The 26978-nt window shown below is 55.0% G+C and overlaps 1 protein-coding gene across 1 annotated transcript; it reads left to right on the forward strand.

Annotated features, from left to right (window-relative positions):
* The first annotated feature begins 8931 nt into the window (after nt 1–8931).
* Nucleotides 8932–26435, forward strand: NFKBIE (NFKB inhibitor epsilon). Its single transcript, XM_054022411.1, has 6 exons — nt 8932–9614; nt 22157–22259; nt 22811–23033; nt 23236–23324; nt 23749–23997; nt 24371–26435. The coding sequence occupies exons 1-6, from the start codon at nt 9259–9261 to the stop codon at nt 24434–24436; spliced, it is 1086 nt and encodes a 361-aa protein (XP_053878386.1). The 5' UTR covers nt 8932–9258; the 3' UTR covers nt 24437–26435.
* The last annotated feature ends 543 nt before the right edge of the window (nt 26436–26978 follow it).

A 26978-nucleotide genomic window follows, 5' to 3' on the forward strand; every position in this document is an offset into this window, starting at 1 on the left:
TCCCAGCAAATCCCAACAGCCAGAACAGAAGGCACCAGCAGGGGGTTCACTGTTCAGTCTCTTGGCTGGAAGAATCCTGCTGCGGCTGCAACACAAATTGCTGCTGAGGCCCTCCGGGAGACTGGGTAGGGTTACCATTCGTCCGGATTCCCCCGGACATGTCCGGCTTTTTGAGCTAAAAATAGCGGCCGGGGGGAATTTGTAAATGTCCGGACTTCCCCCCTCCCTCCCCCATGCAGAACGCGCGGCTAACAGGGCAACCGGCCGGATGGTGCCCCTTACATGGGGCTCCGACAGCCAGAGAGAGCCCCTCCTCCTCTCCCCTGCAGCAGAGATCTCTCCCTCCCTCCCTGCATTCTCAGATCGCCTCTGGCAGTCTGGAGCTCCTCCCCCGCTCCTCCCCCACTGCTGCCCAGCCTGCCGGGACGAATGGCTCAGGCTGTTCCCGAGCAAGTTCAGAGACATTAGGCGAAGACCAACAACAAGGGGGCCAGGGGGTCGGAGAAGGGGCAGGGAGGTTTTGGATGGGGCAGTCAAGAGACCGTGGGGGGGGTCGGGAGTTCAGGGGGGGCTTTTGGGGGGGGTGTGGATAAGGTTTTGGGCAGTCAGGGTACAGGTAGGGGGTAGGGTCCTGGGGGGCAGTTGGGGGGGTGGGTCTTAGGAGGGAGCAGTTAGAGGACAAGGAACAGGGAGGCTTAGGTAGGGGGTGGGGTCCTGGAGGTCAGTTAGGAGCAGGGGTTCCAGGAGGGGGCAGTCAGGGGACAAGGAGCGAGGGGGGGAGGGTTGGGAGTTCTGGGGGGGGGCTGTCAGGGGGCAGGAGTGGGGAGAGGGATCGGAGCAGTCAGGGGACGAAGCAGAGGGGTTTAGATGGGTTGGGAGTTCTGGGGGGGGGCTGTCAGGGTGTGGAGAGTGGTTGGATGGGGCGTGGGAGTCCTAGGGGTCTGTCTGGGGGTGGGGGTGTGGATAAGGGTTGGGGCAGTCAGGGTACAGGTAGGGGGTAGGGTCCTAGGGGGCCAGTTAGGATGGGAGGAGGGTTTCAGGAGGGGGCAGTCAGGGGACAAGAGGCAGGGAGGCTTAGGTAGGGTGTGGAGTCCTGGGGGGCAGTTAGGGGCAGGGGTCCCAGGAGGGGGCAGTCAGGGGACAAGGAGCAGGGGGAGGGTTGGGGGTTCTGAGGGGGGGAAGTGGGAGGGGCAGGGGTGGGGCTAGGACAGGATGGGGGCGGGGCTAGGGAAGGACAGGGGCGGGGCTCCTCCCATCCTCTTTTTTGCTTGCTGAAATATGGTAACCCTAAGACTGGGTCATGCACATTCTGGTCTGCTCTTGGCTCCCATCCCCACAACTCTCAGCAGGATCTCCTCCCTCCCGGCCAGCCCTTCCCTGGGGCCATGATCCCTGTTGCCTAGCAGGGTGAGCAAGATAATGCAGAGCGACCAGAGCAGCATTCCACACTCAGAGCCTTCACTGTCTGGTCTTGGGGCCTAGCCCTGTTCACGGGAAATCCCAGCCCCGTACCAGTCAAGATGGGAGATTCCCGTATGGCTACAGAGGGAACCAATTCCAAGCAAGCACTGATCTTCCTTTCCCGGCCCTCTAAGCCAGAGAGGTCTGGCAGCCCCAGCCCTAAAAGCAGAGAAGTAGCTGAGTTGGGAGAGCATCAGCTTGAAGAGCTAAAGGGTACTGGTTCAATCCTAGAGTGTAAGCTCTCTGCGGCAGTCTGTGTTTGTACAGCACCCAGCCCAATGGGTCCCTGATCCCGCCAAGGGTCACTCTGGTAAATCCTAATAATTTGAGGTGAAGTTGTGGGGCTTGTCACAGGGTTCATGACTCAACGCGATGGAGCCTCCTTGTGACTCAGCCAGGAATTAGCTCAGGAGCAGCCTGATGCCTACCCACTCCTGTGGCTTTTCACCCAGGGTCTCTCTCTTTCTGGAGAGAAGTTAATTCCTCTTGGTGGCTTCACCCTCTGACTACATCACTATAGTTTTCCCCTCTTGAGACGCTATTAAAATCCTACTGGATAAACTATTTTAGGTGGCCTTTGCTCCACTGCCCAGTCTGTGCCACTTCCCCAGGGGCGGGTAAGGAAACCTGGGCCCATCCTCTACTCCAGGTTCCAGGCCACGCACCCTATGCCCAGTGTCCACACTCTTCCCTGGGCAAATTCCTACCTTTCCATCCTATCTTCTAGCCCACCCTTGGGTTACCAGTGGAGCTTCCTCTGCTCCCTTTAACTGTCTCACCACTCTCTCAGGTTTTTGCCAGAGTCTGTATCCCAAGGCAGGATCTCAGGGCTTACTCTCTCTTGTCTGTTGCCAAGTCCCCCATCCCTAAGGAGTGACTGCAGAGTTCCTCCCTGCAGCCCTCTCTTACCACAAACTTCGTCTCTTTATGCCTATCCTAGCTCCTCCCTCAGTTGGGCCTCATCAACCCAGTCACCGGGTTAATTGGCCCTTTTTACCAAGCCAGGTGCTGCCTGGGGAAGACTCATAGACTCATAGACTTTAAGGTCAGAAGGGACCATTATGATCATCTGGTCTGACCCCCTGCATGCTGCAGGCCACAAAACCCTTCCCTGGACTCTGCCGTTGAAGTCCCCAATCCTGTGTTTTAGTGACTTCAATCGGCAGAGACCCTCCTGCTAGTGATCCCTGCCCCATGCTGCGGAGGAAGGCGAAAAACCTCCAGAGGCTCAGCCAATCTACCCTGGAGGAAAATTCCTTCCCGACCCCAAATATGGCGATCAGTAAGACCCCGAGCATGTAGGCAAGAGTCTCTAGCCTGACCCTTGTTGGCCATTATACTATTTACGTACCATTGAGTGGTTTTCCTTGGCTACTATGTTTTACCATTAAACCATTCCCTCCATAAACTTATCTAACTTAATCTTAAAACCAGACAGGTCCGTCGCCCCCACTATTTCCCTCGGAAGGCTGTTCCAATATTTCACCCCTCTGACGGTCAGACACCTTCATCTAATTTCAAGCCTGAACTTCCCCACGGCCAGTTTATACCCATTCGTTCTCGTGTCCACATTAGTACTAAGCTGGAATAATTCCTCTCCCTCCCTTGTATTTATCCCTCTGATATATTTAAAGAGAGCAATCATATCCCCCCTCAGCCTTCGCTTTGTCAGACTAAACAACCCAAGCTCCTCTAGTCTCTTTTCATACGACAGGTTTTCCATTCCTCTGATCATCCTAGTCGCCCTTCTCTGCACCCGTTCCAGTTTGAGTTCATCTTTTTTAAACATGGGAGACCAGAACTGCACACAGTACTCCAAATGAGGTCTCACCAGCGCCTTATACAACGGAAGCAGGACCTCCTTATCCCTACTAGATATACCTCGCCTAATACATCCCAAGACCACATTGGCTTTTTTCACGTCCTATCACAGAGCTGATCCATTGTATGTAGTGAAGGTAGCACCGTCAGAAGATGCTGGATCTGCAGGCGCAGTGTGAGGTGTGATATGCTGAGTTCACCCATGACCCAGAGAATGGGAGGGTATTTCTGTGGTGGTGGACTCTATGATGTGGATACCTTACCTGAAGCTGGACTGAGACATCCCCCCAGCCTCACTTCACACCTGATGTCACTGTCGGCCTGGGCTGACACAAACCAATGACCTCTTGCAGAATGAAAGGCCCCTGAGACAGCCAGTCATACTTGTGTGGCTGAAATTGACTAGACTATGTAGGTTTGACTGCCCATCAGTCTCACCTTGTTCTGCAGAATGGGGGTGGGACAAGGGAGTTATATTTGGCACAACAGTCAACTAGAAACAGATCTGCAGCAGCAGATCAACCACACTGACAGCCAAAGGCAAATGCTGACTGGCTCAACGGATTGGTCATGGAAAGGCTCTGAAGTCACTGGTTAGCAGAGGAGGAGTTTTATCCTCCAGTGGCTATTTGATGGCCCATGTGTGCAATGAGTTCATGGATCTCAGTTTCTAATGAGAAAGTGTCTACGTGGCAAAGCCCACTATTAACTTTGCCTCTAACTGGCATAAAAGCCAAGGAGCAGATAGGTCATAGACATCTAACTCTCCACACACACTAGAAGAGGTCCTACCAGAAGCCAGCAGTCTTCAGGGGCTGTCTATCCAGCCTCTCTCTCCAGTGCTAAAGTCACTAATTAATCAGTCCAGGACTGGGGTGGCTGAGGTGCGTTGTAAGACATGGCTTGACAGCTATGAGTTTGCTTCCCATCAGGGCCGCCCAGAGGATTCAGGGGGCCTGGGGCAAAGCAATTTTGGGGGGCCCTTCATTAAAAAAAAGTTGCAATACTATAGTAACATGTATTTGGAAATGTAAAAAATAACCAGTGAAATACATTCAAAAATTAATTTGTAATAATTTGAAAATACACAAAATACATTATTTAAAAACATTAAATGCTTTAATGGTATGTATACATTTGCAATTACATAATGGGCTGTTGCTGGGTGATGGTTGGTGCCAATGGGCTGTCGCTGCCTGGGGGTGGTGCTGCTGTTGCCCAGGGCTGGGTGGGGAGCTGGGCTCTGGGTTGGGGGGTGCCCAGCTCACAGGGGCTGGGCTAGGAGAAGGGGGTCAGGGCTGTGGGGCGATGGGGTCAGTGGGGTGTCCGGCTCACAGGGGCTGGGCTCAGGGCTGTGGGGGTAATGGGGTCGGGGGGGGTACCCAGCTCAGAGGGGCTGGACTCGGAGCTGGGGGTCAGGGCTGTGCGGGCGATGGGGTCGGGGGGTGTCTGGCTCACAGGGACTTGGCTCATGGCTGTGAGGAGATGGGGTCACGGGGTGTCCGGCTCAGAGGGGCTGGGCTCAGAGATGGCGGTCAGGGCTGTGGGGGGACTGGGGTCGGGGGTGTCTGGCTCAAAGGGGCTGGGCACGGAGCTGGGGGTCAGGGCTGTGGGGGGATGGGGTCAGGGGGGTACCCGGCTCAGAGGGGCTGGGCTCAGAGCTGGGGGTCAGGGCTGTGGGGGTAATGGGGTCAGGGGGGTACCCGGCTCAGAGGGGCTGGGCTCGGAGCTGGGGGTCAGGGCTGTGGGGGGGATGGGGCGGGGGGGCGGCTCAGAGAGGCTGAGCTCGGAGCTGGGGGTCAGGGCTGTGGGGGGGATGGGGTGGGGGGGGCCCGGCTCGGAGAGGCTGAGCTTGGAGCTGGGGGTCAGGGCTGCGGGGGGAGTGTCCGGCTCAGAGGGGCTGGGCTCAGAGCTGGGGGTCAGGGCTGTGGGGGATGGGGTTGGGGGTCTGCCCGGCCCTGGCCCCTTATCATGCCGCTTACCCCCTCTCCCATAGCCTCAGCGCGCTACGTCCAGTGCTGCAGCGGTGTGGTGTTTCCAGCGGGGCCTGAGCTCCCGCCGCTCGGCCGCAGCTCCACCCCCTTACCAGCTGAGACACCGGAGGATGGGGGAAGACGGAAGCAGGGGGAGCCTCCGACATACTCGTGGGGACCGCTGCGGGGCCCGAGGCCTGGGGCAAATTGCCCCACTTGCCCCCCCTCTGGGCAGCCCTGCTTCCCATAACGAATATCCCATGCACACATCTGGGACCTTAGCCAGAACTCAGTGCTCATTGCTGCACCTCTGGGCAGGGTGAAGGGGAGGGATCAGTCTCTAACCCAGGACAGTAGGTTCTAGCAACGCGGTGACATCCACCACAATGGGGCTAGACCTGGGTACAGGTGAAATGCACAAAGCCTGCTCACTTGGGGAGGTGAGCAAAGCCAATGGGGAATGTCTATTAGAGTATAAATTCAGGGGGAGGAGGGAAAAGGAGGTCACCCTTGTGCATTGTCTGGCCTGTCTTATTGACTCGTGGATTGGATTCCCCAAGAGCCTCTTGGGAAGCTCCCCTTGTGCTCAGTGATTGGAAGACATCCTCTGGAAGGCAAACACGTGCCGGACACCAGTGATGAGAATCCCCTGAAAGGCATGGGCATGTGCTGCTGGCTGCGGCAGAGGAAGGTAGGAATTCCCAGTTACTGCATCAGACCATGGGAGGACACAGCATGCCCCAGAGTTTCCTGTTTTTCCTCTGCCATCTGGCCATTCCTGGAACCCACTGGCTCAGCCACTGCTATGCTGCAGGGTGTGCTGGACATCATGGTAAAAGAAGCGTGCAAAGGCTGCTCCTCTTTGAGGGCTGAAGATCCAGGTTCTAGTCAAGAGCTCAGCAAGCCTGTGTCCCAGAGCTGGGACATCAAGATTGTCTACCCTTGCACCCAAAGGGAGAGGAATGTCAGCTGTAGATACATCCAAGCAGAACCAGGGACTGAACATTCTAAAGTGGCATTTCTCAAATGTGGCCGCATGCGGTCACCGGGGGCTTTTCTTGCAGCCACAGCCTCCTGGGTGATGACGGGTCGGGGGGTGGGGAGTAACCCTCCCTCAGGGCCGCCAGCAGGGGCTGGTCTCTGTCGCCTTCTGGAGCCACAAACACTGTAGGAGCAGGCAGCCAGCGTGAATTTCCCGCCTTCCTGGGGACGGTGGGGCTCGGGCTTCAGGCTTAAGCCCTGGGGTGGTGGGTGCAGGCTCTGGCCGTGCGGCAGCAGGCTCCATCCCCCACCTCCCCATCCAGGGCTTAATTTGTTCCCCAGCTTGCCAGGGCTGAGTAACTCTGCAGTGAAAAGTGATATTAACAAATATACAAAAGGTCACTTTTCACAGCAGACTTACTAGCTAGCAAATCTAAAAAAAAAAAAAAGCAAAACATGCAAAGCACCTTATTTGTGTTTCTATTCTGTTTAGGCACAGTAATGAATAGACAACTGTACATTATTTTTAATTATTGACTCCGCAAAAAAACAAACCCTACATAAATAAATTACAATGATTTGGACATGTATATGTGCATATTTATTTGTTTTTCCTAAAGTTAATTAAGTCTTTTAGGAAAAATTGTCAGAGCGGCCACTAGCAAGAGTTGGTGGTCGCACTCTGAGGCCACCCAAAAATTTGTTGCAAGAACCCCTGATCTAAAGGTCAGAGACAGTGATCCAGAGAGTGGAATTGATCACATGAGCTAGAGGAAAACTTGTGACCTTAAATTATTGACAGCTCCAGTGACTTCCTGCACTTGCCCTCTGCCCACCCCTTCTCCCTCCACTGCCTCTGTGGGTACTGTTTCTACATTAGTTTATACACAGTGGGGTCTGGGAGTAAATGCCTGAATGGCTGGTGTTTGCTACTGTGACGCAGGCTCCCATCAGCCCAAAGCAACAGCTGCAGCACTGTAGAGGGCGGTTGCTAGAGCTTTGTGAGCATCTAGGCTTTCTGTAGCACCCCTCACCATGGTATCTAGGGACTAGATCCTCAAAGGTATTTAGGCTCCTAATTTCCATTGATTTCGATTGGCTTCCATTGATTGATGAAAGTTAAGAGCCTAAATACCTTTCAGGATCTGGGCCCAAGTGCTTCCCAGGTAAATTAGACTGGCATAAAGATCTCCCTACTGGATTTCCTGTGTCATCAGTTTTCCCCCCTTCTGTGGTAGGACACGTCTTCCTCTTGGAATTAACTACCTCTGGGCATCAGAGACGTGTAAACCCTCAGGAGGGAAAGAGATGCATTGTGGTCTCCAAGACAGAAGATCTAGAAGTTATGGATGCAACTGAGAAAAGCAAAACAGGCTGAACCTCCAACTCTCTTCCAAGGAAAGGGGTGGAAGCCCCATTGCTTGAAGCCCTGAAAATGTAACTGGACAAAGTCTGGGCAAATCCATGGTAGGGAACAATCCTGTAATGGCTGTGGTGAGGGGGATGGCCTAGTTTGGACCTTAGAGATTTCCTCCATACCTAAGCTGATGTGCAGCATTGAGAGACACTGTTATACAGTGGTTATAGCTCTGGTCTAGACAGTCACAAGTCTGGAAGCCAGGACTCCCAGTTCTATTTCCAGTGCTGTCACTAATGTGCGACTTTGGGTTAACCACTTCACCTCTCTGTGCTTTAGCCTCTGTATCTGTAGACTAGGATAATTTTATAGAGCTAGACAGAGATTACAGGCACCAACTATGTGTAATGTTGGCTGACACATCCCATTACATAGGCGGCCTAGATCCTATAGGGCTAAATTGGTTAAAACATGCATGTCTGTAAAGCAAATCTGGTTTGCTCCTACCAGTGTCATTGATAAACGGCTTTTTCAGTATAATTTCCTGCACACACTTTCGTATGCCAGCCTTGTCACCCACACAGCCTAGTCAGCTCCCTGCTCACGTCTACCGCAGACGGGTCTGTTATTTAAGGAGTCCGAAATCATCACCAGAGGGAGGAGACAGGCCCAGAACAGCTTAACAAATGCAACCCACAGCTGGGAATTGGCTGGGTAAACATCTCGGGCCCACAGAGCATCTCTTTCACACTCACACGGATTTTCTCTCACCCATAGCCGCACACACACAAACTTAGGCAGCCCTGGAGGGAGGACGCAAGACGAAGCTTTCTTTAAAAAAAAAACCCAACGAGGAGTCCTTGTGGCACCCTAGAGACTTTCTAAGTGTTGTTTGTTTTGCCCTTCCCATTAAGGGGCTGCGTGCTAAGCTGTGCTGCCTATGGAGCCAGCCATGTCCCAAGCCGGGGACGGAAACTGGCCCAGATTCACAAAGGATGCCCCCCTCCCAGTGTTAATCTTCGCATGGAAACAGCCCTTCAAGGTGGAGGGGGCGAAGGATATTAGCAGCTTGGCTCCTCGCAGTGGGGGTGGGGGCAGCGCAGGGAGATCTAAGGGGGGAGATCCCGCTGGCTCTGGGAGGGGGTGCCCAGCGCCGGGGCTGGCGTCAGCAGCCGGGAGGTGCTGGCAGGACAGGAGGGAGCGTGACAGGCTGCCAGGGGGCGTGCCGGTGGCGGGGGAATCCCGGCAGCTGCCGAGGCCAGCGAGGCGTGGCGCAAGCTGACAATGGCTCGAGAGGGAAGCGCCTTCCGGGTTAGGGGAGGCGGGGCTCTGGGCTCACACTGAGGTAGGTTTGCGCTCGGCAGGGCAGGCTCCATTCGGCTCCGGCTCGCTCGCCGGGCATGAGACCGCCGCGACCCCCGCTTGCCTTCCGGCCAAGGACCCTGCCCCGGCCAGGCCGCTAAGCGCCCCCTTCCTGGTCCCTCTTCCCCTTCAAGCCCGCTGCAGATTCCCCCCTTTGCACCCCCTGCCCAGCCCGGCTTCCCCCCGCTCCTGCTGAGATCCAGATCCCCCCCCCCCCGGCCTCCCTTTGACGCAGACTCTTGCCCCCTCCGCCGGGTGCTTGGGGGGTGAGTGACCCCACTGCGCGCCCGCTGTCCTCGCACCATGGCTGGGACGCGGGGCTCGGAGAGGAAGGAGAGCTCGGAGCTGGAAGAAGGGCAATGTGACTCGGGCATCTACTCGATCCCCTCCATCCGCTCCTTGCCCGGCCCGCCGGAGGAAGGGGAGCACCCCCCGGTCCTGGGGAACACGCTGCGGGAGAAGGACTCCGGCCCCCTGGGCAAAGAGGGAGCAGACGCCCTGGAAGCGGAGGAGAGGATCGATTCTACCTATGGCTCGGCCTCCCTAACCGAGCCCCTGGCCGCGCTGGGGCAACTCCCCGAGGAGGAAGCAGAAGCCCTGGAGGGGCTCAGCCAGCAGCAGCTGGAGGCACTCACCTACATCTCGGAGGATGGCGACACGTGAGTGACCTTGTGGCTAGTGCTGTTCGCCCCCAGGCCCGGGAGGGACACCACAGGGAGGGGAGACTAGTTTCTGTGGCCCTGTCTGTCCTTGGCCTCTGAGAGCAGGAGAGCCAGTTAGTCCTGCTTGTGGTGGTGGCTGTGATGTGGACACTTGTCCCTTGGGACCTGAGCAGCTCATCTCACACAGGGCCACCAAACAGCCATTAAATGCAAATGACTTCTAGGCACTGCTGTTCTACAGTCTCATTGACACCCGTGCCTCAGAGGTGAGCGGTTCTGCGTCCCATTCCCTACCCTGTCTCCCCTCACCGCTTGCAACTGCTTGAGTCTGACACCAACCACAAAGATAAAATCTAGGTCTCTAGAGATCACCAGTGCCCCCAAAACTTCAAAGTCAGATTGTAACTGGGGGACTGTCAGTAGAAGACTCCATGCCCCATCTCCCAGAGCTATCCTTTTCTTCTTTTTCAGAGTCACATGTAGGCTCTCCGCCCCAATGAAATGTGCTGGGTATTTAACAATTAATCTAAGACTGGGCCAGATGAAATGGAACAAGTGGAGAGAAAAAAGAAATTGCACAAATCCATTTACTGCTCAGGTCTGAGCTGTGGGACATGCAGACAGAGTTAGGGGTCTGGATGGGCTGTGTGGTCGGAATGACACAGAAATCCATGTGCCAGTGAGAAGCTGAGTTTCTTCTTGTTTTGTGGCTGCCAGGAAAATGGGAGGCAGGTTCCATGTACAAAAATCTGCTCTTTTCACCTGTGAAAACTCAAAAGCCCAAAACTCTGGCAGCAAGGGAGATGACTCACCTGCTTTAGGTTGTAGCCACATGACCAAATCCGCTATGTTGGAGAAGACCTGATTATGAAACACTTTAGTTCCCTCTATGCAGCTGGATTGAACTATGTTGGGGGTATATGGGTAAGCTGGCTACAGCATAACATGTGGCTCATATTCCTGGACCTAAAATGCCTTTGCAGATTCTGTGGCTGAAGCTGATTCAGTTCGTAAGGGATTTTTGTGCACTTAAAGAGGTAGTGGCCTAACCCTGTATCTCTTCTACTCCTCTGTTACAGCTTTAGGTGCTATTAGCCTCTCTAAGGCCTAGTTTACACTTACAAATCAGATTGACATGTCGTGCAGGGCTGTGAAAATTTCCATGCCCTGAGCACTGTAGTTAGTTTGACCTAATCTTGGGTGTAGACAGTGCTAGGTTGATGGAAGATTTCCTCATCTAGACAAGCCCTAAGTGCTGTGACTTTGGTGTGTGCCGGGGATCACTGTTTTCCATTCCCCACCGTGTCTAGGAGATGGAGTCCGTTGGAGAGGCTTCTGCTGATTTATCTGGTTCCATCTTGTAAGGTGCCTGAACCTGTTGCTTTTCATACTGGCATCAGACCCTATCATCAGCCTTCCGCTAACCGGAGAAGCCATTAACCAGTGGTGGCACTTTTCGCTCCCTCCCGACAGGAGGCAGCTTTCCAGAGTTCTGCAAATGGCTGCAGTTGCGCTAGTGCATGTGCTCTCGCTCTCTCCTTTACAGTGCAATTTAAAACAGGAAATCTTCAAAGAGTGAGAGGGGAAAATGTCTGCTACTTATGGAGAGGCCTTTGTGAGTTAGTGCTTAGAGAGGTGGAACAGAGTCTGAGCTCCTGGGATATATCCCTGGACCCTAACTCTGGGTGGGAGTGTGTTGTAGTGCTTAGAGCAGTGAGGCTGGACTCCTGCAGGCTATTCCTGACAGACCTGGGCCGAGATATTTTCAGACGCGCTGAGCACTCACAATTCCAGTTGAACTCAGTAGGGGTACAAGTACTCAGCACCTCCCTTGTGTTCTCAGTTTTTCTGTGTGTAAAATGAGGCTAATAATGAATGAAAGGGGCCAGAGGGGGCCCAGAGTTACTTTTTGTTGTTCTAGGGAGGCAGAGAAGATGACCCAATAGGCCTCTTCTATTTCTGGTTGTAGATTGCCCAGGAGCAGCAAGAGGAGAATTGCAGTTGTCCCATCACGTGCCTTGCTTGAATTCATCCTGTGAGGCAGAGCCTGGGCTAGCATTAGAACCTCCAGCTGATGATTTCTCAGAAGGTTCATTGAGCAATAGCACTTCCTTGTAACCATTCTAATTATGAACACAAAAGTCCAGGGCTTAGAGCTAGTAGTTCCTGTTTCTTCAGCTGTCTGTGTTGATTCAGTCCCTGATCCTGAGTGGGTGAACCATCCATGAGCTGGTGGGGGTAGAATGTGCTGTGGTGCCCCGTGTCTTTCCTGCGATGCACTTTCCTATGTGTCACCGGGAGCTCTGTCGTCAGTCTGACACTTGTGATGAAAGTTCATCAGTGGAGACAGAGATGAGCTTGTTGAAATCCTATCAGGAGCCTCTCATGGAAACGTGCTTCAAAGGAGTGGGTATAATTGATGTAGATTGGGGCAAAACTGTGCCTGCAGAACTGAACCAGCTCTGCTCTGAAAACAAGAAGGAGCTCTGATGAGGCAGGAGGGGTTAACGTATTAGCCAGTCTGCCCTAGAGAAATGGGTCTGATCACAAGTGAAATGAGTTAGGCCTCTGCCTAATCCTTGGTGAACATTTGATTGAGTTACAAAATCTACTGCATAATTGGTAGTTTCTGGTTTGGAGAAGCCAGGACTAGAATAGCAGGGGGGCTGCAGGTCACGATTGAGGTACATTGGCAGAGCTGGAATAGTAGGAATGCTGCAGGTCAGGAGTGAGGGATCAGCGAAGTTGTGGGGTGGGAGTATTCAGGGACTGGACTAGCAAGAAGTACTGCAGTCAGGAATGAGGAATGCCAAGGAGGATTGTGGGTCAGGATTGAGATGTGTCGGCAGAACTGGGTGGGTGAGATTGAGTCTAACCTCTGGAATAGCAGGGGGCTACAAGCCAGGACAGAGAGATGTTGGTTGAGCTCTAGCTGGGGGTTGTTTGACATGGCAGGAGACATGCTCAAATGGTGGGCTGCTCCCAGGCATGCCAGCATTATCCTCTGCCTGGTAATGTCCGGCTTTGCCTCTTGAACTGACAGTTTGTCTCTGCTAAATTGGATCCCAGGGGACTGACTCTCTGTGGAAGTTGGAGAGGGGTTTTCCAGCCTGGGAAAGGTCTGGCTGGCTCTGGGCAGGCCAGAAAGTAATGCTTTATTTGTGTCCTGGGCTCCTAATGAACTCACCCTCTCTTTAGGGAGTGACTTGGAAAAACTCCCTGCCTCTCGCCCTCACCAGGGAGCTGCAGAAAGGGAGTGGAGCAGGCTGCCTGTTGTTGCTTTTAATGGGAGATGGGATAGGATTTTCATTCACATTCCTGCTCTGGGCAACCCCTGCACCACCACTAATAAAGTGCTGCTGACTGCTTCCCCCACCCCGTAGAGATGAAGTGGATCCACTGGCATGGAGGTTATGCCTCAGTTTCCCCCATGTGTTCCAAGTCAAAAGTATTTCCTCTTCCTGTTCTCACCCTCTTGGGCTAATACTCCGGGGCAGCCAAAACATGGCCCCTGGAGTTCCACCAGGCCAAGGCCTATGCCTCCAACACCAATGGGTTTATTGGAAATCTCCAACTACATTTGGATGAGTAGACTACATGTCCCAGCCTGCAATGCTCCATCTTGCCCTGCATAACCAAGCCCTATTGCATGATGGGAGCCCTGGTTCTCACAGGGTTGACCTCCATATGCAAGAGCAGGTTGCAGCCACTGTCTTCAAAGTAGGGGTATGGTGTCTGCAGCCCCCTCATTTGGGCAAAGCTTGGGGGTCCCCAGCTCAGCCCGCTGCCTGGGAAACAGTCTCGGTGGTTCCTTCATATGGAAATGGGGCCAGAGCTATTTTGGTAGCACCGAGGTCTGTCTGTGGTGTCTCAGAGGAGGAGGGGAAGCCTCACTTCCTCCCCTGAAGTGCAGTTAGTGTCGTGCCTGCTGATGGGAAATCACGTGCTGGTGACTGAGGGTTGATAACAAGGGATCAAGGTGGGTTCACGAGTTAATCCAGGTCCCGGCCCCGGTCCCAGTCCCAGAGGCGATGCAGTTCTAGTCTTCTCTCTGAGTGGTGGTGGCTAAAGGTGATGGGCATTTTTCTTGCTTTGCCTGGGATGTTTGGCTCTGGGCTGCTTGCAACTGTTCAGTAATCACTGTGTGCCCTATGCCCCCCCGCTGAGTGTCTCAGAGATGCAGGCAAGGTCAGCAGCTCCCCACAGTGACTGAAGGCAAGAGACCAGCTGCCAGCACCTGACCTATTGTGCTGTCCTGAAGCAGTGTTCTTGCAGCAGCATGGCCGAGATTGTGCACGTTCAGAGTCACTGCTCCTACACTAATGCTCGCTCATCCCCTCTGGGAGGGCGTTCATAGTGCTGATTATGCCATTCAGTTTCACACCACAGTATGTGCAAAAGAGGGAAAAGAATCACTGGCCCTAGGAGAACCCTGGGCAAGCTAGTTGGAGTTCAAAGAAGGGCAAGTAAAGAAGGGTCAGGCAGTCTAAGTTATGGGGAAAGATTTAAAAAGCCTGGCTATGGGATGACTGGGGGAAGATGTGTGAATTTGCCATTCTCTGCAGGACATTGCTGCCCAGGAGGGGATGGGTTGGAATTAAGCAAATGGAGATTTAAGCTGAATCTCAGAAAAGCTTCCAGACACTGAAAGCTTTTCAGGCTGAGCTCGGTTCCCAAGGGACGGTTTAGAAGCCCCAGTAGCTCAAAGTCAAACTGTAATAAATGAATATTAGAGACCAATCCTTCCCTGGCCCCTGCAGGACTGGATGGTCAAACAGGGCTTTCCACCTCTACCGTCTATGCTTCTAACCACTGACTCTTCGGCTGGTCAGACAGAACACGGAATATCTCCTTCAGGTGGGGTTTGGCGTTGTGAACGTAACTTTCTCTCGTTTCGAGCAGTCTGGAACCAGAGGTGCCAGTGTCTTTATATGAGGCCGATCATATGTCCAACTAACTAACTCGTTCACCTAGGAAATCACTAGACTGCACATTCCACTGCTGTGTCATGTGTTCTGGGCTGCACGTGTAGGGGATTCAAGAGGCCAGCTGCCCTTGTTTAGAAGGGACACTCCCAGCTCTAGGCTTACCTAGGCTTAAAACCAAACAAAAGGTTAGTAAATCTGCAACAGGGAACAATCCTGGATGGGATCTAATGGGGCTTCCCTGGGCCAGATTCTGCCACCTTTATGTTGGGTAGTATCTCACGCTTGAGTCATCCTGTTGTTTTCACTGGGGCTGCCCACAGAGTAGGGTACCATTCAGTATGAGGAAGGTTAGCCCGGTCTGAACTTGTGGTGCTTGTACATCCATTTTTCACTCCTTTTCTCCTCCATTATTCTGGGGTGCTCCCTCCTCCCATTGATTGTAGTGGCCTTAAAAAGTCTGTCCCTCTGTGAGGTTTGGGATGGTAGAAGGGAGGGATCCTATTCCCCATAAGAAGGCCATAAAGAGGCCTCCTGCTTCCTTTTCCCTAGCTGACTCTCTTTCTCCTCCTTCCTGGAATGTACCAAGTTGGAGATGCTCTTCCCAACGGCAGGCCAAAAGGCTACAGGGGAGGGTGGCTTGGGGTACATGCTCACACAGCCCCAGGCCTGGAAAAATATGCCCTGGACTAAGCCTATGAGCCAGGCTGAAATACATTGGTGCCCTGAGCCATAGCTCCTCCTGCCTGATCTCCTAGTGGTCGGGTACCCCAACTATTTTGGGGACCAAAGATGCCGGTCTCTGGACTCTGCACCACCATCAAATCAGTCAAGCCATGCTAGGCCATCCTTCCAGAAAACAATTGCTGCCACCTCCCACTACACACACAATAGATGAGTTATTGGTTGTCTCACTAAATCGATTTATGCTGGCTCCAGAAACGGAGCCGTCTGCCGGGATGGCATGCGAGATGGGGGCTGAGTTTCCTGTTCTCCTGAATCAGATCGTTGCCTGCCTGAAAACAGTGAGCAGAGGACTCTGGAATGCGTGGCCTTTCTTACAGGACTCACTCATACACAAAGAGCCTTATGCTGTGATGGTTTGGCCTGCAGGTGCCAGCCAGGGTGGCAATGCCCCTTCCCCCAACACCGGCAGCAGCATTGGCGCTGTCTCTCTTCAGATGTTATTGCATCGGTCACATGTCACAGACGTAAAAGCTGGAGATGTGGGGTTTTTTTAGTGGTAGCTCAGACTGTGCAGAGATTGAAGCACTCGCCCAGGAGAGATTCCCACTTTCCTGGGTGAGTGGATTTTTCATGCCTGGCCCCTGCCTCTAGCAGGGAACTTTCCATTCGTCTTTATCCCATGCTTGTCTTCTCCCTCACCCCAAACCATCTCCTGCTGTTGAAACTGGAGGATAGTGATTGAAGGACATTGGCAGAAATGTGTGTGGGGAGCCCAGGGCTGGATTAGTGGGGAGGGCAGAGGCTGTGGGTCAGAAGTGAGGTGGGCCATCAGAGCTGTGGGTGGGGAGCCCAGGACTGCAATAGCAGCGATGCCGTAGATCAGGTGTGAGATGCATTGGCCCAGTTGTGTGGTAAAGGTTCCTACTGGGTAGTTTCAGTTCTCTGAGGAAGGGGTTAGCAGGGCAGGTTAAAAGGGAGAACAGGATAACTGGAATTCCCCGGCTGCTCTCCTCAGGAATGTGTGCTCTGTTTTCCAAATCTTCCTGCTGCTGGCTCTGTTTCCTCCCATGAACAATCAAGTGTTTACTGCAAACACTGATATTTGCATGATTTCCTATGCCTCTGCTGGGAGAGAGGGAGAAGAGTGTGAATTCTAACGTGTGGGCAGGAAGCGGGGGTGGGGATGGCAGTTATATAAAACAAATAATGTCAGCTGTTTGATCCCTTGTTCTGGATACTTGTAGGCTGAGTGGATGGATGGGACTGCAGGGCACTGCCACCTGACTAGGGATCTCAAAGCCCTTTACGAATGGGAATAAATTAAGATTCCCAGCCCCTCCCAGATCGGGATCTGTATTACCAACCCCATTTCTTGGGGGGGAGAGACTGAGGCACAAACCCTAAGTGTTTCCCCGAGGTCTGATAGCAAGTCAATGGCAGAAGTGGGAATAGAGCCCAGGATCCTAGTCCCTTACTCTAACCGCAATGAATCTGTGGGGATGCTAAAGCTTTTCTTGCCATGTGATTGGGATTGCCCCCCCAAGCGTAGAAGCCATAGTTTTCGAGTCATCCTCTCCTCTGCTTTTTCCCTCTTTCAGGTCCATGAGCTGCTTGGAGCAGGGCGTAGAACCCTCCAAAGCTCTGTGTAAAGTCAGGCTGTGTTGTAATTAATCCAGGACCATCCACGATGTCACAGCAGTGGCTGTGCTGTATGCTGAGCCCCCTGGAAGATTTTCAGGAATAGAACTCTGACCCTCCTGCTCCAACTGGGTCTCTCCCAGTTAAGCTAAAAAATAATCTCCATTACCTTCTCATGGGTTCAAATCCCCATGAGGGAGCAGTACAGATGCTATGACCCACAGCTGAGTGCTCTGGATTCCCTGCAGCAGAGGGTGGGGATGAATGTATGTTTGCATCTGCCTTCTCTCTTTGCCTGTCTGACTAGTTCATTACAATATTATTATTTCTGCTACAATAGAACCTAGAGGCCCCAGCTGAGATTGTGCTTAACACAAGTGGGCCCCAGGACAAACACGGAGCTGGCAATTTCAATAGACCAGGGAAACAAATGGTGTGAGAGGAAATGGAGGCTGAGGAAGGGGAAGGGTCCCCTTGCCCGAGATCACCTAGCAGACTGGTGGCAGGTCTGAATGACCTATCTACAGGGCCACACTACCATCGCCCTTTGCAGTTCCATCAGCCCCCTTAACTGCCCTCCTGCACACATCCCTTTCCCAACACAACAGCTTATTACATCAGTCGTCCACAACTGCTAGCGTTGGGGGGGAAATGAGCTGGTGGAAGGGTGAAAGAGGGGCAGAGTTAAGGATGCGGTGTGTGGTTGGTGGTGTATGGTAGCTGTGGGAAGGCACATGCCTGCAGGTGAAGGAGTAGAGGGTATATTTTGCTTGGTGGCTTGCCTGCCCATTTCCTTGCTTTTGGGGTTTGTGTTAAGTGTGGCGGGGGGGTGGCAACCTCAACTGCTTGGCAACAAAGTCATCTTTATGTTAATAATTATGGTGGTAGTCATGTCGGTCCCAGGGTATTAGAGAGACAAGGTGGGTGAGGAAATATCTTTATTGGAGCGAGACAATTTATTGTTAGGGAGCGAGACAAGCTTTCCAGCTACATCGAGTTCTTCCTCAGGTGTGAGTTTGGGTGTTGTCCTTTTGGCTGTGGGGTGAGGCAGCTGGCCAGGCCAGTGGTATTCTTGGAGCTGTACGGTCATCATTGGCAATATTGAGGTCTAGGAAAGAGTAAACAAGGCTGAGGCCTCTGTGCCTCATGCTTAGCAGGGCCAGGGGGTTTCCACTTTGGCACAAGATAATCCTGACCCCTCGCTTGCATCATCATGACGCCTCTTTCTGTAACAGGGCCGAGGCACCAACCTCTCATGCCACTGGCTCATCCCTCAGCTCTGGCTCTGCACGCGGAGGACTTGAGACAGTTGGGATCTCTATGCCTGTTTCAGGAAGTCAAGGACTGCCACGTGATGAAGGGGGGAAAAAAGGAAGAAATGAGACTCTGGGAGACAGAGTGCAGGGGGAGGAGAAATACTCCCAACTAGGCATGTCCTGGATGGCACCAACTTCCCGGTGAAAGTCCCAGGCACTGATTCAGCAAGACTAGCAACCCACTGCATGTCCCTAGTGCCTTTACATGGCAGACCTCAAAGAACTCTACAGGGCTTTAAAGGTGGGGCAGTCGTATTCCCTCCGTTTTACAGGCAGGGAAGGTGAGTCCCCTCATTTGGCCAGGGTCACGCAGCGCAGTCGCCTTAAACCCAAACCGTTCTACTGAGAGCTGGGGGTGGATCGACAGACTTGGGTTTTCAGCCTTAAGCGTGTGACTGGCCCACCTTTCCCCAGCTACCAGTTCTGGGTATGACGTGGTGCATGTGTTTTGGGGAGGTGGGGGATTCCTGTGGGTGGGGACTGGTTGGCAGGAATTGCAGAGGGTTCCATGTACTTTCACGCCAGGCCTGGCCTCAGTCCCCTGGGAGTTGTTTGGCTCCGAAAAGTGAAAGCAGCAGAAGTTTAAAGTTCAGTCAGAATTGCCCTGGAAAGTCCCATGTCCCGTCTGCTGAGACTTCTTATCTAGTGCCTAGGAGCTGAGGAGCAAGGCCACGCCTATAGCCCTGCTGCAGGCAGGGGGACTGGGAGGGACGCAGTGGGAGCTGGCTTATAGAAACAGGGGCTGTCCCTGATAAATGGAGAGGGAGGCCCAGCTGCAGGAGCCACCAAGGACCTTGTCTACACTGAGGTTGCCTGGTAGTCTCCCAGTGCCTTTTCCCTGGTGTTAGTAATGGTGCAGTTGCTAGGTAAATGGGGCCCAGATGCTTTCACTGCCATGCCTGCTGAGCTACACACAGCTCTGCAAATGCCCCTCTGTCCTGACCAGCAGCCCCCACAGCCCCCATTCCCCCAGTGCCATCCAGTGGAAATCTTGTTTCTCTCTTTTCTCCCCACCCCCCGGACAACCAGAAGCTGGTTCCAGAAGGTATTTTCCTTGCTGAATGCCCCACATGCACAGCTGTCAGTTGCTCTTCCCCCTACGCTGGGAGCTCTAGCTGTGCAGGGGGCCCCCTCCCCCATCCCCATTTGTTGCTCAAACAGTGGGTGGCCACTCCCTCCAGTGCAGCAGGGGAATTCCCCATGCCCATGTGATCTGGGGTTTCCCCCGGGGCAATGCAGTAAGGCACAGACGCTTGGCTTGGCTCTTCCTGCTGCTCCTTCTGCCTGAAGGGGACCAGCTTGGGGTCCCCTGGATCCTGGCTGCTGACAGACCCGAACTTCTGTCCCTGCTCAGCAATGAGGTCGGGATAAGCTTCCAGCAGTGCCCAGAAGAAGGCACCAAAGTTGCCCCCTGTAGAACTCCTCCAAACCAAATTAATCCCTCCCTCCATCCCTACCAGTCACGTCGGCCACCAGGCCCAGTGTGTCATCCAGGACACCAGTCCCTCCACCTTCCATGCGCTCCCCTGGGGGCGCCCCAGCACTCCAGCCTTTACCCTGCAGTAGTCCCCTTAGAGGAGCTGCTGAGACCAGACGGGTTGAGATGCCCCCAGTAAATGAGCAGCACCCCTTATCTTACTCGCGAACAGCAGCTTCTCCATGCCTGGCCCGTGGTGGCACCTGGACAGGGAGCAGCTGGTGAAAGCTGAGCCCAGGTGTGACGGAGCACTGCTGGCACCTCCTCTATAACTTCCCCCTGCGGCTTTGGGACTCCTCAGTGCTTTAGTGCCCCAGTGGCTTCCCCCTTGCTCCCATCTGCAACCAGCCAGAAGATTGTGTCCTTTCCAGTGAGACCCCCAAGCTGGCCACGCTGCCTCGCTCGTTCCCAGCTCCCGTTACTGCAACACACTGTGAAGCCACCTGCCCTGAGAGCAGTGTGCTAACGGGCCCCTAACAAAGCCACCATCCCCACCATTGCATCAGCCTGGTGCTCTGCTCTGCTGGGAATGCCGAGTCCAGTTCAAGGACCCTGTGGTGGTATGTGCAGAGCCTCCCGTGAGGTTGGACCTAGCTCTCCTGGCAATCAGCTTTCCCCGCACCACTGGGCCGTCCTGCACCATGTGGGAGCCAGAGCTCTGGCAGGAGCTGGCCTTAGGCTGGAACTGCCTCCCACAGGAGATCAGAGACCTCACTGTGATCAGAACGAAATGCAAAACTTGCCTCTGACTTAGCCTGTAGCACACATGCAACCACCCCCTCATTCTCACCCCTCCTGCGTTGTACATGCTAACCCAGCTCTCTGTCCCGCAGCCTGGGAGTGGGGCCTTGAAGCCAGAGTGGAGTTACTGTTTCTATCTTTAAATGCTTTGGAGGTGCTCAGAAGCCAGGGGGATGGGGGCCAGGTCTGGCTAGCGAGGGAGCTTGGGGGGGGTTCATGGTTCTGCTTGGGGGTGGCTTTTGGCGCTGAAGTAATGACAGGCCTTCTGTGCGGGGCTGGAAATTCCCTTCAAGTTTCTCACTCTTGTTCTGACTGCTCAGGGTGCGACAAGGACCGGTGTGAAACTCGCACAAGTGCGGCTCGTGGGACCTCACACGTGTCTCTTGGTGTCTGGCGCCCTGGGCTCCAGTCTTCTGCGCAGGTTTCTGTGGGGGCTGAGAGTTGGGCCCAGGTGGGGCTGCCGGCTTTAGCAGACAGTGGCGGGTGCTGAGTCCTGGTAGATATAGTTCCATCTGGTCAGCCGTGCCCCCTAACCCAGCACTGGTGCTCCGATTCGGGGTGGGGGGGCTGGGAATCCAGTTCTGGTTTTTCTCTCTCCTCCTGTGGACCCTGGCCCAGTTCATTCCCAGACCAGTCAGAGCTGGGGCAAATCACTCTGGCTCAGTGGATGAGGGTATTTGAAGAATCCAGCTCTGGCTGCTGTCCTAGCACTGGGACTCCAGAGAATGGCAGGTGGTCTTTGGCTAATCTCCTGGATCCCTCCCCGCGCTGTGTCCCACGCCCCTGCTGCCTGCCCTTGAGCCAGGAAAGCAGAAGTGTTGTGGCTGCAGGGAGGGGGAGGGAGTGGAATTCCCCTACCAGCTGCTGGCCAGCATTAGGTTGTGGTTCCGTTGCTGCAGTATCTCCCTGGGTCTGGGGGATGTATTCCAGGCTCCCTAAGCCCTTGGGTTTGTGTCCCAGCAGGAACGACTCTACCCTTCCTGCTTCCGAGAGTCTGTATGGGTTACTGGGTCTGGGTCTCAGACAGGAGCTGGAGGGCTAAGCTCTCATGGGCTCTGCAGGGGCATAAGGATCCCCTCACTCTGCTAATAGGACTTGGGATTCACTCTGGCCTCCTTAGCTACCTCTCTGTTGGCTGCTGAGCTGGCAAGGGGTGGGGGGACCTCTATTGTCTGTGAGGATCTTTGGACTCCTAGGATGAATGGGGTCCCTTCTGCCCACGATCTGTCCCAGGCTGCCTCTCTGTGGGCCCCAATCTGCTTGCCCATCTAGAGTATCCGCATGGGACACCCGGGCTGGCTGCAGTGGGGGCGACTGTCCTGAGCTCTGGTGGGGAATGCTTGGAAGCAGCAAAGAGTGAGTGTCACCTGGTAACACCCCTGCAAATAGGCCATAGAACCATCCCTCTCTGGATGTGGGCCCACCCTGCCTGTGCTGGGGAGAGTCTGTGTGGAGAGTGGGTGTAGGCCGGTGAACCCACCATCACTGAACCTGTTTCTCTAAGCGGCCCATGTTGGCAGGGAGCTGCTCCATTCCCTTCTGCCCGACACCAGGAATTGGGCAACTTGGGGATCCGCTCCCCTGGTTGGGTGGGTATGTCTGTGCCAGGCTGATGTGGCATGGGCATTGAGGGGTTCCTCTCCCAGCTCCAGAGCTGGGGGCATGGAAGTGTTTCTCTCTGTGGGGTAATAGTGTGGGAGTGACAGGCTGGCGCCATGTGGGAACCACAGCACTGACCCATCTCCTCCTCTGCAGGCTGCTGCACCTGGCAATCATCCATAGCTTCCCGGCACTGGCATTCTTCTGCATCACCCACCTGCCCACGGAGGTGCTCGAGATCCAGAACGACTTGTTCCAGGTGTGTGCGTGTGCTTCAATCCGGGTCATCCCCCGCCAGCCCTCAGGAATGGCCTGGCAGGTGGACCTGTCCAGATTAGCCATTCCCCACACCCCCCAGTGCCTAGGCCCCCCGGGTTCTGTGATGCTCTCACCCCCAGGGTCAGCACTGTAGGTATTTGGGGTGCCTTGGTTGAAGCAAGTCATGCAGAAAGCTGCCTTTGGCTGGTGTGTGGGGTACCCAGATAGGACCCTGCAAATGCAGACACTCAGGCTGGCACTGTATGCAGCCCCATAGTTCTCAGAGGCTCCAAGCCAACATGAGCACCCCTGCGGGTGGAGCTGCCCGGATCTCCCCCCAACCCTCCCTCAGAGTGAAGTCTGCAGTGTTCCCACTTCCCCCACCTAGGGGAGGCTGTGGGGTTGGTAGCTTCTACTATTCCCATGGGCCCTGCCGGGATTGGTCCACTGCATGATGGCCTTGCTGTCATCCCCTGCCAACTGCCCCAACCTGTGGGGTCCCTGTGTCCTCCCCATGCCGCCCCTGACCCCTTACTGTCTTGCTTCCCACAGACCCCACTTCACCTGGCCGTGTACCTTGAGCAGCCCAACGTGGTGAGGGCACTGATCCACAATGGGGTGAACCTGGCCCTGCAGGACCGCAACGGCAACACCCCTCTGCATGTGGCCTGTGAGCAGCAGAACCTACAGTGCGCCAAGCTGCTGCTGCAGGAGCCAGGGGAGAGCACAGAGCCTCGAAGGAGCCTGCAGGACCTGCAGCTCCAGAACTGGCAAGGTGAGGAGCAAGGCAGGGGTGCCAGAGGCAGTGCCCATCTCTGTAGCTGCAGGGTAGGCGTGTGATGGGTGCAGAAACCGTCTTTTTGTTCGGTGTTTGTGCTAGGCACTAGTTAATGGGGCCCTGGTCTGCAACTGGGGCTCCTCAGTGCTACAGGAATACAGTACAATAATAGCTGCCTCTGGGTCTCTCTCCTCCCCAGGCTTAGCCTGTCTGCACATCAGCACCTTGAAGGGGAACCTGCAGCTGATGAAACTGCTGCTGCGGAGTGGAGCTGACATTAACGTCCAGGTAGTACACAGGCTGGTGGGTGAGGGCAGCTGGCCTTGGCACTGCCAGCTATATTGCTCTGTGCACCTTCCCCAGATCAGTATCCTGAGGAGTCCCTCTAGCCTCCCAGTTTCTGGAAGCTGGTTCCCCAGGTGGCAGCAAGTTTGATGGGGCATGGGCCCTGGTGGGCACCAGACTCCCAAGTGGAGGTTCCCAGCTCCATGCCACTGCTCTCCTGAGCAGAGAGAAGTCTCCAGATCTGCCTGGTGGCAGGCAGGGGGCAGGGCCAGCAGGTCCCCTTCAGGCTGGTGGCAGGTGCCCATTGTGATGCAGCCTGTGTGCCCCATCGGGGTTCCATTCCCTCTCCCTGTGCCCTACGCTGGCGGCTGCGGGGGCGGGACAAAGCAGGGCCAATTCTAACGCCCTGGGCACTTGCTGGTTGCAGGACGGCACAAGTGGGAAGACGCCCCTGCACTTGGCAGTGGAGAGCCGTGACCGCGAGGCAGTTCAGTACCTGCTCAGCAAGGGGGCCCACGTGGATGCCCTGATGTACAACGGCTGCACCCCGCTACACCTGGCTGTGGGCAGGAAGGACGCCGCCATGGCAGCCATACTGTACCATTCGGGGGCTGACACCCTGTTGAGGAACATGGAAGACGAGACCGCCCAGGACCTGGCCGACGGCAATGACGACGTGAGTCTGTCCATGCGCTCTCCTGCGAGGAAACACGTGGTGGGGTGTCCAGGGAGGAGGCCGTGGCCCTGGGACAGGAGTGCTGGAGATGGTGGGCGCTCCAGTGCAGCAGGAGGCGCTGTAGGGCTCAGGGCAGGAGTGGCAGCTGTAGGGGAGCTTGCAGTTGCCCTGTCTGTCCCCACCCCGCTCAGAGCGGCATGGCGATGGGCTGTGTACTCTCATCAGCACTAACCCACCATTAGCTGTGCACTTCCCCTGGGGTGCCTGGGCTGTGTTGGCCCCGGCTTGAGATGCATTCAGTTCCCAGGGAGCATGCTCTCCCCTGGCTTCTCCAGCACTAACCCTGATCTCTCCATGCCCTTTGCCTTGACAGCTCCTCGCCCTCCTGCCTTTCGATGACCTGAAGATCTCGGGAAAGCTGGTGGTGTGCTCTGACTGAGCAACCAGACTCTGACTTAGGGGGCCGCCCCTGGTTCCCCACGCCCGATGGGACCCCACTCACCCAGCCATGGCACTACAGCTGGCAGGAGCAGAGCCGGCTCGGGAAATCTTTCTCCTTGTAGCAGCCTCCGTGGCCCCCGGCTCTCCACCCGAACCCCCTTCCCTGAGCAGTTGGAAGTTGGGGGAAGTTGCATGCGCTGCATGAGACCCTTGGATGGTGCCTTTGGGGTGGCTGCTGCTGCGCTTTCCCCTGCCTGCAATGGGAGCCGCCAGCAGGGGGCTCCGGTCTCAGACTGCATGGAGGAGCAGCTGGGAGGGGGTGTTCCCTGGTCCCAGACTGTGCAGTGGGGAGTGCTTTTCCCCCCACACCTCCTGACACTGCTGGAGCAGTTGCAGGGGCTCCCACCGCCCTTCCCCAGGAGACACAGACTCTCATAAACCCTTCTTCTCTACTGCTAAGATCTGGACCCCATGATTCCCTCAGTGACTACCAGGGGCTGCACGTTCTGACTTCTTGCCGCTTGAAGGCTTCAGCACCCCCATGAGCAGAATTGCCCTGTACCCCAGCCAGTCCCTCCCCAGCCAGGAGGGAGCTGGGCCAGACGGGACATGAAGATGAGCAGGAGGGATCCCTCCTCCTGTGGGCGGAGCTGGGTGGGGAGGTACAGGTCTCCTTCTGGGGCAGGGCACAGAACCTGGGGCAGGGGCCCATCTGCCTCTTCCCAAGGAAATCACATCCCCTGCTCCCTGAGATTCCCTGTCTGTTTCCCTATGTAAGCCCAGCTTAGCTAATGGTGCTCCCTGCTTGGGCAGTTCCATCCGGCCAACTTACACTCCCAACTGGAGTCGTAGCTGGACTCACAGAGGAAGGAGGGGCTGGGAGACCTGGTGTTTTATCCCCAGCTCTGCTACTGGGTTGCTGCATCACCCTGGACAAAGTGCCTGTCCCTTCCTTGTGCCTCAGTTTCTCCCTCTGAAAGGGTATAACACCACCAACCCACCCTGCAGGGCAGTGCACACATGCTTATGTGTGAGGAGCTTAGTCCATTGACAACAGTAAAGGACCTGGAGATTCTCCAGTGGAAGAGGCTGGAGAGGGGCTCAGGGTTCTTCCCTGATGATTAGTCAGTTCCCCTCTTGGGGCTGCCATGTGTCTCCCCACCCCACCCCTGGCATGGCTGCCTCTCTGTGGCAGGTGTGTAGCTAGTGAGTGTAGCATTTGAGAACCAGTGGGGGAAGCCATGGTGCCTGTGACCTCATCTGAACTGGCGACAGTCTCAGCTCGCTGCTTTGGAATGGCTGTTACTGGCTGGGGGCAAGTCCTGGATGGCGCAATCGCCTGGGATGCTCCAAAGAGCCTGCCCCTTTCTCCCCAATTCTTGGAAGGGCAGCTGCAATAGTGTTTTGCCACGAAAAGCTGCAAAACCTCTTAGCAAGCACTTTGTGAGCCTAGGTGCAGCCTCTGCGGCCCCTCTGGGCATCTCAAATCATTGGCTGCTTCTCTCCCTTCCCCTCCCCCCCGCATTTTAGCACTTACACCCTCCTGTGGTCACAAATAAGTTGAGTTTACTGGCCTCAGCTAAAATCTAGTGGCAATGGCTCTGGGGCTGCTCAAACTAGCTCCATCTTCATTTTGATGTGATTGGCGGGGTCTGCCCAGGACTAGACCAGTGTAGGGGGGGATGTGAGAGAAGAGCTAGAGGGAAATTATTTTTCAAAGGTGGAGCTTTTTAAAATAATCATCTCAGGAAAAAACACAATCTGTTCTGTGCTGCCCCCTTGTGGCTGTTGATGGCATTGCGGCACCTCCCCTACGTTGCTAGGTCTCAGTGCTGAGCCCCCGGCAAGGTGTGGCTTGTTGAATGCTCTGGTGCCTGTGCCTGGTGAGCTCCAGTGTCATGCTAGGGAAGCACTGATGGCCTGAGCTGTTGCCGGTGGTTAGGGAGGGGGCATTCAAAATGTTATTTAAAGAATAAAAGACTCAGTCCTCTAGCAAATGATCTCTGTGTTGATACCACTCTCCTCCCCCTCCCTCATGGCTCTGTGCAGAGGAAGCAGCGAGCCCATAGCGGCTGCCACTGCTCAGCCCCCAAAGGAAGCGCTCTGGGAGCTGGGGTGAAGTTGCACCATCCTGCTGCCAGTGTTGGAGCTGTGGTTCCGGAAGTACATGTGCCCAGAGGTGGTGGAGGCTGACCGCCAGTGTGCTGGGGCGGTGCCTAGAGAATTCTGGGTGCCAGGCTGGAGCGCTGCCCACTCGGTTCTTGTCCCAAAGGCAAACAAATAAACTGGGCCTTCGTTGGCTAAGCTGCACTTGGATTATCCCAAACAGCTCTCTGCAGCAGCCTGTGTGGCTCAGAGGACCGAAGTGGTGAGAGCAGGGGCCTGGCAGTCAACACTTCTGGGTTCTCTCAACTGCGCGGGGGCGGGGGGGAGTGTGGTCTGGTGTCTCACAAAACTGAGTGACTGGGCAACAAAACTGCAGATGAAATTCAGTGTTGCTAAATGCACCTTGGAAAACATAATTCCAACTATACATACAA

This window comes from Malaclemys terrapin, chromosome 3 (assembly GCF_027887155.1).
Source record: "Malaclemys terrapin pileata isolate rMalTer1 chromosome 3, rMalTer1.hap1, whole genome shotgun sequence".
NCBI lineage: Eukaryota > Metazoa > Chordata > Testudines > Emydidae > Malaclemys > Malaclemys terrapin.